Source organism: Podarcis muralis, chromosome 1 (genome assembly GCF_964188315.1).
Source record: "Podarcis muralis chromosome 1, rPodMur119.hap1.1, whole genome shotgun sequence".
NCBI lineage: Eukaryota > Metazoa > Chordata > Lepidosauria > Squamata > Lacertidae > Podarcis > Podarcis muralis.
In genome coordinates this window covers 46,702,445-46,715,660 of record NC_135655.1, presented here as the reverse complement: position 1 = coordinate 46,715,660, position 13,216 = coordinate 46,702,445, and the positions used below count along the sequence as shown (strand labels likewise).

The window sequence follows — 13,216 nt, the reverse complement described above, 5'->3', positions numbered from 1 at the left end:
AATGAACTTCAATAAAGACCTTTGTATATAAAGAGACACTGGCGTTGGTCCTTTGTGAGCTGGGACCTGAGGCACCCCTGACAGACGGCATCCAGCACGATGGGGCGATACATCGTGGCCAGCTGGTCCAGTATCTCGTCCGACAGTCCCTCGAGATACTGGTCCCGAAGTGCAGTCATTCCAAGACAAGTCCTGAGCCAACAGCCGAAATTCTGTGGCGTAGGCGGTGGCTGTGGACTTGCCCTGTCTCAACCGACGAATCGCCCGATTGGCTTGGCTCCCCTTCAGAGGGTTGCCAAACGAAATCTCCAAGTGGTTACAGAACCCCACATAGTCTGTTAGCAAAGGAGAGTCTTGCCGGAGCAGTGGCAAGCCCACTTGGCCGCCTGGTCCTTTAACAAACTGATGAAGAAGTGCACCTTGGTGCGATCGTCAGGAAAATTCCGGGCTCACCCCTGAATATAGAGCTTGGCCTGGGCAAGGAACACGGGAAAGCTGGCTGGGGACCCATCAATTTTCTCTGGCAGGGCCACTGGGTACTTGCCAGAAGCTCCGGAGTCAGCCCCAGGAGCCGGTAAGGCGTCCAACCGCTGCTGAAGCGCCGTAACTACATTGCTTAGCTGCTGAACAGTGTGTCAAGGCCTGGTTCTCCTGGGCCAATGCCACCAACGCAGCTGCCTGGTCAGCCATGGCTTCTGGCTCTTCCCGAACGCACCCCAACGAAGGGGGAGTGCGGGTGGGTCGGTAGCAAACTGTGCTGGTCCCAGGAGGGTTACCGTGAGGTGTGGTCAAAAGCCGAGGGTCTGGAGACTGTCCACCAAGGGGGAAGCTGGGTTCAAAGAAAAAGCCGGGCGTGGTCGGGAACTCTGGAAAGACAGGTCTGGGTGCTGACAGAAACAGCTTTCCAACGTCGTTGCTCCCACAACCTGGGACCGGGCTGACTGGCCTTTATCTTCTCTGAGGCCAGGGGCGGTCCCGGCCCCCAGGTGACCCGCCTCTCCTGGCCTTAAGGTGAGCACTCCTCCTGAGAGAAACCAGTTCCCTCCGACTCTCTGCCCTGAGCCTCTACAGCTCAGGAGAGGCTGGAGGGTTACTGGACCCAGGAGGAGGCTCACCTTCCCCTGACAGGGCTGGGAGAGGCGCACCTGTAGGCAATGGGTCATCAATCAACTCCGGAGCCAGAGTGGATTCATCTGGTGTCTGCTCCTGAGGATCCAGCAGAGGTGCAGGCACTTCAGATTCAAGGCCCTGCCCCAGCTCAGCCGGCCCTGGAGGCGGGGAGTCCTGTGCAGGCTGGGATTCCTCCGGTTCAGCCTCTGAATCAGATTCCCAGGCCATCACACCAGGTTGCTCACGGAGGCAACACAGTCTGAGCACATAACACCAATCCTGGCCCAACCACACTGGTTGCCAATCAGTTTCTGGGCCCAATTCAAAGTGCTGGTTTTGACCTACAAAGCCTATTGTGGCTCAGTACCCAAATATCTGAAGAAACACCTCTCTCAGTATAAACCAGCATAGACCCTACAATAATAATCTGAGGCCTTTCTTCTTGTGCCTCCTCCTCAGGAGTTCTGGGGGGTGGCAACACAAGAAGGGGGCTTTTCAGTGGTGGCTCCCTACTTACGGAATGCTCCCCCTGAGGAGGCTCACCTGGCATCATGAAGAAACAGCTTTCGGCACTAAGCAAAAACTCCCCCCTCTTTTGCTAGACCTTTGTTTTTAGTTATCTGTGGTCTCCAGTGGTTGGAATGTTTTAATCCCGCCTTTTAGAAATGGGGTTTTATTTTACATTTATCTTTGGTTTTATTTTATTTTCTGCTGGTTTCAATGTACAGTATGGGTTTGTTTTTATATTATAAATCACTTTGGATTACCTTCTTTAAAGTATGAAGAATAAATTAGATAAACAAATCAACATTTTGTCATTTTAACATTTTGTTTCCACGGTTCTCTGCATTCTTCAGTTGCTTTGATATGAAGACATGGAATCACTAAGATTACGTAACGTTGTGATGCTCAGCTGTTAAAGTGTTTTGTTGCCTTTTTATCTCTGCATAATACTGTCCATTATTTCCTGCACATCTATTTGACACATTCAGTGTGTTGTTCAATTCTCTGATTCAGTTGGGACAGGATTTTCTTCCTCTTTTACACCTTCTTCATATGTTTTTTCTGGTTTTTATACAAACCACACTCTCAGACGCTTCCTGAAATAAATACAAAGTCAAAAAACAGCAAAAATAGTAGAAACAAGAAATACAATTGCTGCTATAATTCCTGTCATGTTGACGCTATGTTTTGAAGTGTTCCTTGGTGGAGGAGGTCCACTGTCAATGCTGCCACCATTACCTTGGTTCAGACAGTCTGGAGGGGCCCAGCCATAATCACAATGACAATGTTTGTAAGTGTTGCATATTCCTCGATTATGACACTTTGTGACATTGCAATCATATTTCAAGAGAGACACTTTCTTGCACTCCCCATTAATACACATCATTTCTGTGCCACAAGGAGTCCCATCTCTCACTGCTCCAATATCGGGTATCTCCATTCCAGCATGGTAATCTGTACTCCAGCAATGCCTATTGCCAAGGGGCGTATTAATTATGGTGCTGTGTTCCTCCAAAGAAGGTAGTTTATCAACATTTTCACACTGGATTCGGCCGCACAAGATGTTCTGAGTATCACATTTCTTATAAGTGTCATGTCTAAGCCCACAGTTGCCAAAGCGATCACCTCGAGCATTCATTTCACTGAAGCAATCCTTTGATGCACCGGTTGCTTTGTTGCCAAAGATCATTCTGCACTGCCCAGTGTGAGTTGTGCAATTCCCATGATAGCAATATGCCCCATCACTACACGGGGCACCATCTTGTACATAAACATCTTCAGGACACCATTCTGAAGTCCCGTTGCAGTACTCAGGGAGATCACAGCTGCTGACCTGTTCTCTGCAAACCTTATGAACTGGAAGATACTGACACTCAACACAGCACTCTCCAAAAGCACAAGTGGCTTCTGGACTCAACATGCAATTAGACTGGCAACATGGATCCAACTTGCATTGCTCTGTTGAGCCACAATCACATTCCTCTTTATCTTCCACTACTTTGTTTCCACAGTATGCAAATTTATACATTCGATCAGGGTCTAGTGGAACTAACAAACACTTTCTGTTCCTTACTGAGAAGTAATCCTTGTAACTGCAATTGCTAAACTTATCTGTGCTTACTCCATATGCAGCCATAACGCAAGAATGTCGATCACAAGTGCAGTGTTTTTCATCATGTTTCATTCCAAGATTATGTCCTACTGCATGGGCAAATGTAACACTAATAGCAAACAAACTGGGAATCATATATGACTCAATACCACTTGCCCAGTGGGCAAGACAAATTGATCTTAAGTACGCTAATCCAAGTCTAGGTCCAAAACTTTTATATATAAATAAGTGAGCAGCATCAAGCTGCATATGTTTACTTAGTGACTTTTTTACAAACGTGACAAAATTGAGCAGTGTATTTTCCATTCTGTCTTCGATTTTCATGAGGTTCTTTTCTGACCAAATCTCCAGGCCAGCTATAGACAACTCAACAGCAAGTGGCTCATATATTGAGTTTGCAGCATGGATAATATCTAGAACTTGCAAAGCAATACGACTTTCATTTCTGTCAAACCTGACATACCGTTCATGTTCTATCACAATGGCAACCTCCAAGTATCTGGTATGTGTCCACCAGGCTGCTCTTGCATCAATTTGAACTGTTACATTATTTGTGCTTTGGATCATGGCCTCTTGGTGTCTTTGCTCTTCCTCTGTTAGCCCGCACCTCATTTGTACAGCACCCACCATTTCCTCCAATCTATACAACACATGTTGAGAAGTAGCAGATGCCTGAACAGGTTCAATTTCATAGGTGCGGTTTTCTAAGTACAACAGACCCCTGAGTCCCCCTGAGCAAGTGCTGAGGGTGACTCGAGAGGCAGGATGGCCTTTCACCAAGCCGCGGTAGAAGCAGTCATCTCTGATGAAAGGATAGTCCATCTGAAGGTCCCCCTCCCTACTGTAAGTGAAGACAGGGAAATGTTTAGGCACAAAGCTCTTCTTTTTCCTGAGCTTCACGATGTGGCCCTTCCCCTCAATTTGCAGCAAGTAAGTGATTGTGTGGGGGTTTTGTCCATATCGGGGGGTTAATTTCCTTGGGACAATCATCTCATAGGAGGCATACCTATAGCCCTGTGGAGGGTTCTGACCTGCAGTCTCACTCAACACATTCCATGAGATCAGCACCAGCAGCCAGGGAAGACTGCTTGTCATCTTCCCTGACAGGTGAAAGAATGCACTAAGGCACCCCATGGGATGGCCTGTTGTGGGCCCAAAGCAAAATGAGAAGGACACTCCTATAGAGAGAGAAGGATTCTGATGATAGCAACCGTCTGTAGATTTACCTTTGGAATGTGGGCGGGCCTTGGTGATTAGGGACAGAATAGAATGCAGAGACTGGGCGAATGGGAAGCGAGTCAGAGTGCCTGACAGGGGACTTAACAGGAAGAACAGAAAGGAGTGCTGATAGGCTGAGGACCATAGTGTCAGGTAATCATGGGAACTGAGTGCAGGGCAATGGAAGAATACCTAGTCGCATAGCTGTCAACTTTTTCCCTTTCTTGTGAGGAATCCTATTTGGAATAAGGGAATTTCCCTTAGAAAAAGGGAAACGTTGACAGCTATGCACTAGTAGGAGTTCCTATGCCCTTGTCATGAACAAATTTGGTATAGATACAGTATTTCTTGTGCCACTGAAGGGCTGGAAGCAGGATATGTGAACAGCAAGTTGCCTGCCCTACAGAGATTTGGCCAGCAATATGCAGCAATAGCAGGTAAGGCGAAGGGGGAGTTTTTAATTATTATTATTTTATTAAATTTGTATAACGCCCTAAATCCATAGATCTCATAAATTTACAAGATGATATTAAGAAGAAGAAGAGTTTGGATTTAATATCCCGCTTTATCACTACCTGAAGGAGTCTCAAAGCAGCTAACATTCTCCTTTCCCTTCCTCCCCCACAACAAACACTCTGTGAGGTGAAGATGCAGGTTGGAGTAAAGGTAAAGGTAAAGGTACCCCTGCCCGTACGGGCCAGTCGTGTCCGACTCTAGGGTTGTGCGCCCATCTCACTTAAGAGGCCGGGGGCCAGCGCTGCCCGGAGACACTTCCGGGTCACGTGGCCAGCGTGACGAAGCTGCTCTGGCAAGCGAGCACCAGCGCAGCACACGGAAACGCCGTTTACCTTCCCGCTAGAAAGCGGTACCTATTTATCTACTTGCACTTAAGAGTGCTTTTGAACTGCTAGGTGGGCAGGAGCTGGGACCGAAAGACGGGAGCTCACCCCGCCGCGGGGATTCGAACTGCCAACCATGCGATCGGCAAGTCCTAGGCACTGAGGTTTTACCCACAGCGCCACCCGCAGGTTGGAGTGGTTTGTATCAAATGCTATAAATTTTATATGAAGGTGTTTTTAAAACAAATTATAGGAAGTCTTTACTTGTCCATCTGGTCCACAGAGTCACACTGTAGCTGTTGCATACGTGCTCCTTTTGATGAAAAGGCTCACATTCAAAATTCTCCAATGTGTCTACTCATTCTGAGGTGGCTCACTCCTTGCCCTACCAACACACATGCAGGGCATAGAGGGCAGCTGCCCCTCATCCCAAGGGCATCTTGGCGGTGACTCTTGGCTGCGAGTCCTGGAAGACCTGCTCTCTGCCTTGCAGCCTTTTCCCACCTGACCTAGGAGGGAGGGGCCCTGACTGACTTCAGCTACAAAAGCTGACACTGCTGAACACACCCTTGAGCTGGGGTGTTGTTTGCCGGATTTTGTTGGGAGGGGTGGTGGTTGCTGCTGTTGCTGGTTTTTTGTATCTTTATTATAGATCTTGTGATTTATGTGGAAATTGTTCAGTTTGGTTGTATATTTTTTATGTTTTCTTTATTGCTTATGACTACTTTAGTTATGTTGTAGTTATGAGTCCAGCTACAAAAGCTGAGGCTGCTGAAGAGGCCAGAGACCATCTTGGCTGTCTCTTAGTGCAGACCCAGGTCATCGAGCCTGAGCTTCCTCATGAACTACCATTGGCAGTATTGTTTGCATACCAGTGCAAGTAGATAAACAGGTACCGCCTTACTGAATCAAGATAGACTATATCCACAGCATTTCCCTCATTCACCAAGTTTGTAATTCCATCAAAAAAAAAAGAAAAAAAGAAATGAGATTAGTCTGGCATGACTTATTTTTGAAGCTTTTAAGGCACTTTCAACACCAGAAATCTGACATGGCTTTTAAAAATTCCATTGCATTTAAAACATGATAATGGATTGCCAGAATATTTTTTATTTTATTTTCATGACTAAATCAATTTTATTTGTGACAAATAGTTTTGTTTTGATTTACTGAGTGTTACGGGTCACACTCTAAATATATATTAAGCAGAATACATTTTTATAAAGAAATTAAAATACTCTCTTATCATAAGATCATAGAATTGTAGAGTTTGAAGGGATCATGAATGTCTTCTCCTCCAGCCCCCTGCAATCCAAGAATCTTTTGCCCAACATGGGCTCAAATCCACAACCCTGAGATTAAGAGTCTCTGCCCTACTGACTTAACCTAGTTCTTTTTAAATGTAATTTTGATTTTATAAAAGATGACGGCACCTACAAATGTTTGTTTGTTTGTTTGTTTAATAAAATTTATATACCACTTGATTGTAGGGGGAGAAACCTCAAAGCAGTTTTGAAAAGTAATATGTAATTGAAATATGTCACAAAGAGTTACAACATTATACAGCACACACATACAAACTGATTTAAATACATCTTTGGGATACAGTGGTGCCCCGCAAGACGAATGCCTCGCAAGACGGAAAACCCGCTAGACGAAAGGGTTTTCCGTTTCGGAGGCGCTTCGCAAGACGAATTTCCCTATGGGCTTGCTTCGCAAGACGAAAAAGTCTTGTGAGTCTCGAAATTTTCCCCCCGCTCACCCCCCCCCTTTTCAAAGCCGCTAAGCCACTAATAGCCTTTTAGCAGCTTAGCTGCTAATCCTTTAATAGCCGCTAAGCCCCTAAATCGCTAATAGCGCTAAACCGCTTAGCCGCTAATGGGGTTGCTTTGCAAGACGAAAAAACCGCTAGACGAAGAGAATCGCGGAACGGATTCTTTTCGTCTTGCGAGGCACCACTGTAATATGAATTTGTAGTAAATCAGCAGAGTGTCTTGGTAGAACAAATTGTTTTATAGGCTTTAACAGACTAACTTTTTCTAATACTTTGTCTGGCAGAAAAATATGTTATCTCTGAAATGAGGGTGTGTGTTTTTTTACAGAGGTACGTCCTGGTTTTCTACACTTGCCTTTTATTTGTAAGGAACCTCTGTAGAAACAAAGAAAGGTGGTTTTCTCCATTTACAATGGAGAGATGGATAGCTGAGGACCAGGCTCAAAACAGTGCCAGCATGGACACTGAGCAAGTGCAGACCTCAGACTATAAGCAAAAAGCCAGATGCCACTGTGTAAGATGAGCTGTCTCGGTGACTAGCAGCCTCATTCCCTGGGCTTTAGTTTCCTATTGTTTCAAATAAGTGTGCCTACTTCACCTATGAAATGTTGGATAGTAAAAGAGCAGCTCAGCCCCACATTCCAATTTCTAGTCTGGAAAGAGGAAGGTCTAACAAGGGCATAATACTGCTTCCACCTTCCCCTTTTTCCTCTGCAGGCTGCTTCACCTTCAACTGTACTGAAAAGGGAAGAGCTGGGATGCTGTGGAATAGAGCATTGAAGCTCCTTCCTCCCTCAGCTGCAGTATCTGTGGCCAATATTTGCAACGCTGTTTGTGTGTTTGTGTGTGTGTGTGTGTGTGTGTGTGTGTGTGTGTGTGAGAGAGAGAGAGGGGGGGGGAGAGGGAGAGGGAGAGAGATGAGATCCAGTCACCTCTATGTGCAACACTGAAATTGGTCCCTATATAATAAGATCAGTCTGCTATCAGCAGAACTTTGGAACTTAAGGATTAAAGCATCCCTCTTTTGTCCATAGCAACGTTCAGTAACCTCCCTTTAGGGTTTATTCAGAAGAAATTATTCATAACATTAGGACTTCTCAACCATTTTACACCTATTTTGATAAAAAAATGTTAGCATTTGTACTTTCAGTGTTTTTAATCACTGCTTTTTATCTTTTAAAACAAAGAAATAAACGCTTACTTGTATATTTTGAGCGACTGGTTGTGAGCCAGAGCCAGGCTCTCTAGGATGAAGCCAATTTTCTGCATCCATTTTAATCAAGGTTTAAGTCTGTTTGGCCATGGAAACTGCTTTTGTTGTGCTGTATGATGACCTCAGTCAGGAGAGGGATGGGAGAATGTGTTAATTCCCTGTTAATCCTATTGATCTCTCAGCGGCTTTCAATACCATTCACCATGGTATCCTTCTGGAGCAGTTGTCCCAGTGTGAGGGTGGGCAGCACTGCTTTGCAGTGGTTCTGGTCCTACTTGGATAGTCATTTCCACAGTATGATGCTTGGGGAGTGCTTTTCAGAGTCACAAAGTCTTCAATGCAGAGCTCCTTAGGGATCAAGCATGGCCCCCATGCTGTTAAACATGTTAATCTACAGGATGTTAATCTACAGGAAACTGCTGGATGGAGCCATCCAGAGTCTTGCAGTACGTTGACAGCAATATGTTGATGGCACATCTGGATTTCTTAACATCTACAAGTGTAGCAGTGGATGTGCATGACTGATGTCTTGACTCAGTAATAGACTGGATGGGAGCCAATAAACTGAAGCTCAGTTCAGATTAAACTGAAGTGAATGGTTCCCTAGACTGGATGGATGGGAAATGGCCTGCTCTTGATGGGATTACACTCCCTCTGAAGGAGTAGTTACATAGCTTGGGGATACTTCTGGAAACTTTGCTTTGCTGTCACTTGAGGCTCAAGTGGCCTTGGTAGCATGAAGTGCCTTCCATCTGCTTTGGCTGGTGGCCAGCCATACTCTGATGACCTCTGGGTTAGATTACTCAATGTGTTATACATGCGGCTGTCTTTGAAGGCAATTCAGAAGTTGGTACAGAATTCAGTAGCCATTTGTGAGCCTAATTGCCTTAGAGTCAGTCATCATTACTCTGTAAGAACCTTTCTGATTACCTAGAAAGATACCATGCAATTCACGTTTGCCTAACTTGGAGCTTTGTGGTGTGTGAACCCACATGTCAGAACCAAAAATTCTCATGTGTTTGATGTAAGGCTTCTTGCCAAACATCTTCTCATAGGGGGTACAACCAATCGCTGAAGATAACCTGTGATTGTAACTGTAAACAAAACAGGCCAAAGATTCTGCCCAATAACTCTTTGGAATATTGGCATCATGCAGCAAGGTTTTCAACCCTTGAAGCAATGTCTGATTTGCTCTCTCACAAAGTCCGTTCTGCCATGGCGAACGAAGACTAGACAAATCGTGCTGAATTCCTTTCTCAGTCAGAAAAGCTTCAAACTGTTGAGAAGTGAACTACCCCCCGCGATCAGTGAATAGAGTCTTTATCTTCTTACCATGCACACTTTCCAACCAAGCACAGAATTCCTTGAACCTCTGATATGCCTGATTTCTGCTTGAGATTGTACACATAAATATACCTGGAAAATGCATCAATGAGAACCATGAAGTACCTGTTGTCACCTAAAGAGGGCGATAGTGGACCAACCAAATCAGCATGCACTACCTGGTATGGTTCTGTAGCTTGCCTACTAGACACTTTACCTTTCACAGCCATTTTCACCTTGTTTGCTGCGCAAGCCTTACACTTCATGTGGTACCTGCAGGGTTTAATAGTCATACCTTCAACCAAGGCAGGCATTTTGGATACTGCCTCGAAATGTAAATGACCAAATTTCCTGTGAAAATCATGAATACATCCTGCATGCAAAACCTTGTTAGAACCTGCAATGCAACAAGTTTCATCCTGCACAACATCATCAAAATACAACACAAACGATCAACATATTCAGCATACAATACATAATCGTTTTTCTTTGTGATGGTGCACTTCTTGTTCTTGAAGGAAACGTCAATGTTCCGTTCATTCAGCTGCGCAACGCTGAGTAGATTGTGTGCAGCATCTGGAACGTAGAGAACGTCGTGTATCGACAAGTCCAAACTGTGAAGAACAACAGTTCCGTAGCCTTGACTGGAGATCGTGTGGTCATCCGCTTGGTGAATCGCACCTTCCTGCGGTATAAAAGACACGAACAGTCGCTTGTTGTTGCATATGTGTCTCGTGGCTCCTGAATCAATTACCGGACCTTTGCCTTTTCCACGTGTTGAGCTTTCGCTGCGCTGCTCTGTCTTGGCCCTGGGATATCTGCATTCCCTCTTCATATGGCCTAGACATCCACACAAGTAGCATCTCACTGCCTTCAAAGCTTTGGCGCCATCTGGTGGTTCCACTGCATTCTGGGATGACGTCTTGGAAGACTCCCCCTTACCAATGCAGCTAGCACCTCACCTGTCCGCTTCATTCTGAATCACAGCAGTAACATGCTCTACCGTGATCTGAGCAGTTGGCAGAACAGCAATCTGAGTGGCAACGGACTCCCAACTTAAACCCAAAGAATGTAGTATCATGAAGGAATACACAGCCTCTGGAAAGGTGAGACCTTTCTGTTGCAGCTCATGTCTCAGATTCTGCATCTCCATCAGATGAGCACGCACATCTGCACCTTCAGCAAGTGCCATATCATGCAGCTTGGCATAGTAGAACAAAGAAGCACCAACCTCTGTTCTTAAATGAGAATCTCTCAAAGCGTCCCAAATCTCTCTGGCTGAGGTCTTATCACGCAACAGACAAAGCTCTTCTGGGGATACTAGCAATGTAAGAGTTCCCCTTGCTTTGGAATCCTTAGCTGCCCATTCATCTGTCATCGGAGCTGGGGGTGTGTGTCTGTAATAACATTGAACAGACCCTCTTTTCGCAGAAGTGCCTCTGCGTATAACACCCATTCCGCGTAATTCTTTTTATCGAGCTTTGGAATCCCAAAAGCATCCCGAAGGGCCGCCGTGACTCTGGCATTAGCCTTCTGCGTCATTAATCAAGCTGCGACTGTGTTTACAGCAGCTCCAAAAGCACTTTCAAAAGCACTTTCGATTTCAAGCCTCTGCCGAGCCTCTGCCACAGCAAACGGCTTAAAAAGTTCAAAGTCCAGCCTTAAAGCCATTAATTAGGAACTGGCAGGCTTCCCAGGGCAAGAACACATACCTCTCATCAATCTTCTTGACGCGCAGAGCAGATAACTCCGTTCCATCTCTCTATTCCTCTGCCGGCATTCCGATCCTCTGGAGTCCATAACCAGAAATGTGAGACTTTGATCAGCCCCGGCCCATCTGGAGCTGATACAGGCTCGCCTTACCTTGAGCCCAAGCAGAGCGTAGTCACGCAATGAAAGGATAAGCAGGTAAATGTGCTACATGCTAAAGTTTATTTACAAGCTATGCTGAGAGCATACAAACATCCATCCTGCCTCTGTGACAGCAGAGAAGCAACTCCTCTCAACACAAAGAAACCGAGAGAACACTGAAAAATGACTTCCGCGTAGTCTTTGCTCACGGACAGATGCGTCTCTCCCACTTTGCCAAGGTCGGGAGGCACGCGTTCGTTAGCGGAGCTAGAAGGGGGAGCTAAGGCTAAGCTGACCCCGAAGCCTTGGAAGGAGATTCCAGGGTGATATGGCGTTGCTGCAGCGCGAAGAAGAGGACCCCCAGACCATTTTCAAGCTCCTAAAAGCTGAGCAAGAAGGGGGAGAAGGGGGAGAAGTTCTTCGGTGCTAGTTCCTGCAACCCTCCGCTGACAAGAAGCCCGAGCCCGTGGGTATGTCAATGGCTACACTTCTAACAAACTGAAGCAAACCTAAATGATTAGCCTATTTTATTTAGTGAACTTGCTAATTTACGATTAAAACAAAGTGTTTGATCTTAAAACAGAGTGTTTGAACTTAAATGGCTTTTCGCAATTGACCAAGATTTACCTACAAGCTATATCAGACTGGTTTTTTTCAAAAAAGATGTCTATTCCATTAATACCTAAGACATTTTAGCCATCTTTTCCTGCTGGAGTTATGAACAAAAAGATTACCTGTGGCTTCATTAGTGTTGCGACAGAAATAAACCAAGAAGTCATGAAGTCATAAAAAAAGACCCTTCCCAAGTGGTGAAATATATAAAGGGGTTTCCAGACTGTTCAGTATAAAATTAACTGTTGTTCACAAGTTAGTTTTCAACTGTCTGTTCACGCTGGCAAAAGGAATATAAGAGGCCAGAGACTCCCAGAGAACGGTGGTGAATGAGAGGGTGATTGATTACAAAATTATAAAACTGTCACAAGACTGATAAACATTGTCTCCCCTCTCCCAAGAAGTGTGGCTATCCCCCCTTTCTGGGGATTTCTGTTTGTCTTCGGCTGTGGACTGCTACGTAGTATAAATCAATTTAACAACAGCTAAGAGTACTTCTGCTGACTCACGCGCTCCGACATTTTCTTAGACCGACATTTTCCTGGTTTGAGGAATGGAAATGAACTGTATTAGACTGACATAGATTGAGAAGGGGGTCGAAAATCGCAGAGAGGGAGTGACTCAAACAGTGACATCAGCTGGTGAAAGAAAACTTTGCACTCTTTTGAAAAAGACGTTCCTCTAATAAGACTTATCAGAGCAATTACAGGGATTTTTGCAAGATATGCAACTAGTGAAGATCCCAAAACGCTGCATCATAATCTGCTGAAAGAGACAAGGTTTCATAAATTTTTATAGACCCTATACCCCATTACTGGAATAGCATTCCTGTTACCTCTGGAAAAGCAACATCTAAAGAGAATTTAATAGCACATAACATTATTGCATTGTACATTATTAATTGAAAATACTCCCCAGCTCTTTTCTTATTATTTAAATATACTTTTCGTATTTTCTTCCCCCTCTTTATTTCTTTACAAATTATAAATTGCATTATTATTATTACTTCTTTTGCTTTATTTTTCTCTTACCATCCCATCTTTTCTTTATTTCTTTCTTTTGTAATTTCTTTTGTGTTTTTGTTTTGTTTTGTTTCTCTGTTTCATTTTTGTTGTTTTTCTGGTTGTTTTTGTGTGGTTTTCAACTTGTGTGGTTTTGTC

General features: G+C 44.7%; 1 protein-coding gene across 1 annotated transcript; it reads right to left on the bottom strand.

Annotated features, from left to right (window-relative positions):
• Positions 1-1,618: 1,618 nt before the first annotated feature.
• On the bottom strand, positions 1,619-7,020 carry LOC144327539 (disintegrin and metalloproteinase domain-containing protein 20-like). Its single transcript, XM_077927578.1, has one exon. It carries the CDS (start codon positions 4,358-4,360, stop codon positions 2,228-2,230), a length of 2,133 nt encoding a protein of 710 aa, XP_077783704.1. The 5' UTR covers positions 4,361-7,020; the 3' UTR covers positions 1,619-2,227.
• Positions 7,021-13,216: the final 6,196 nt, after the last annotated feature.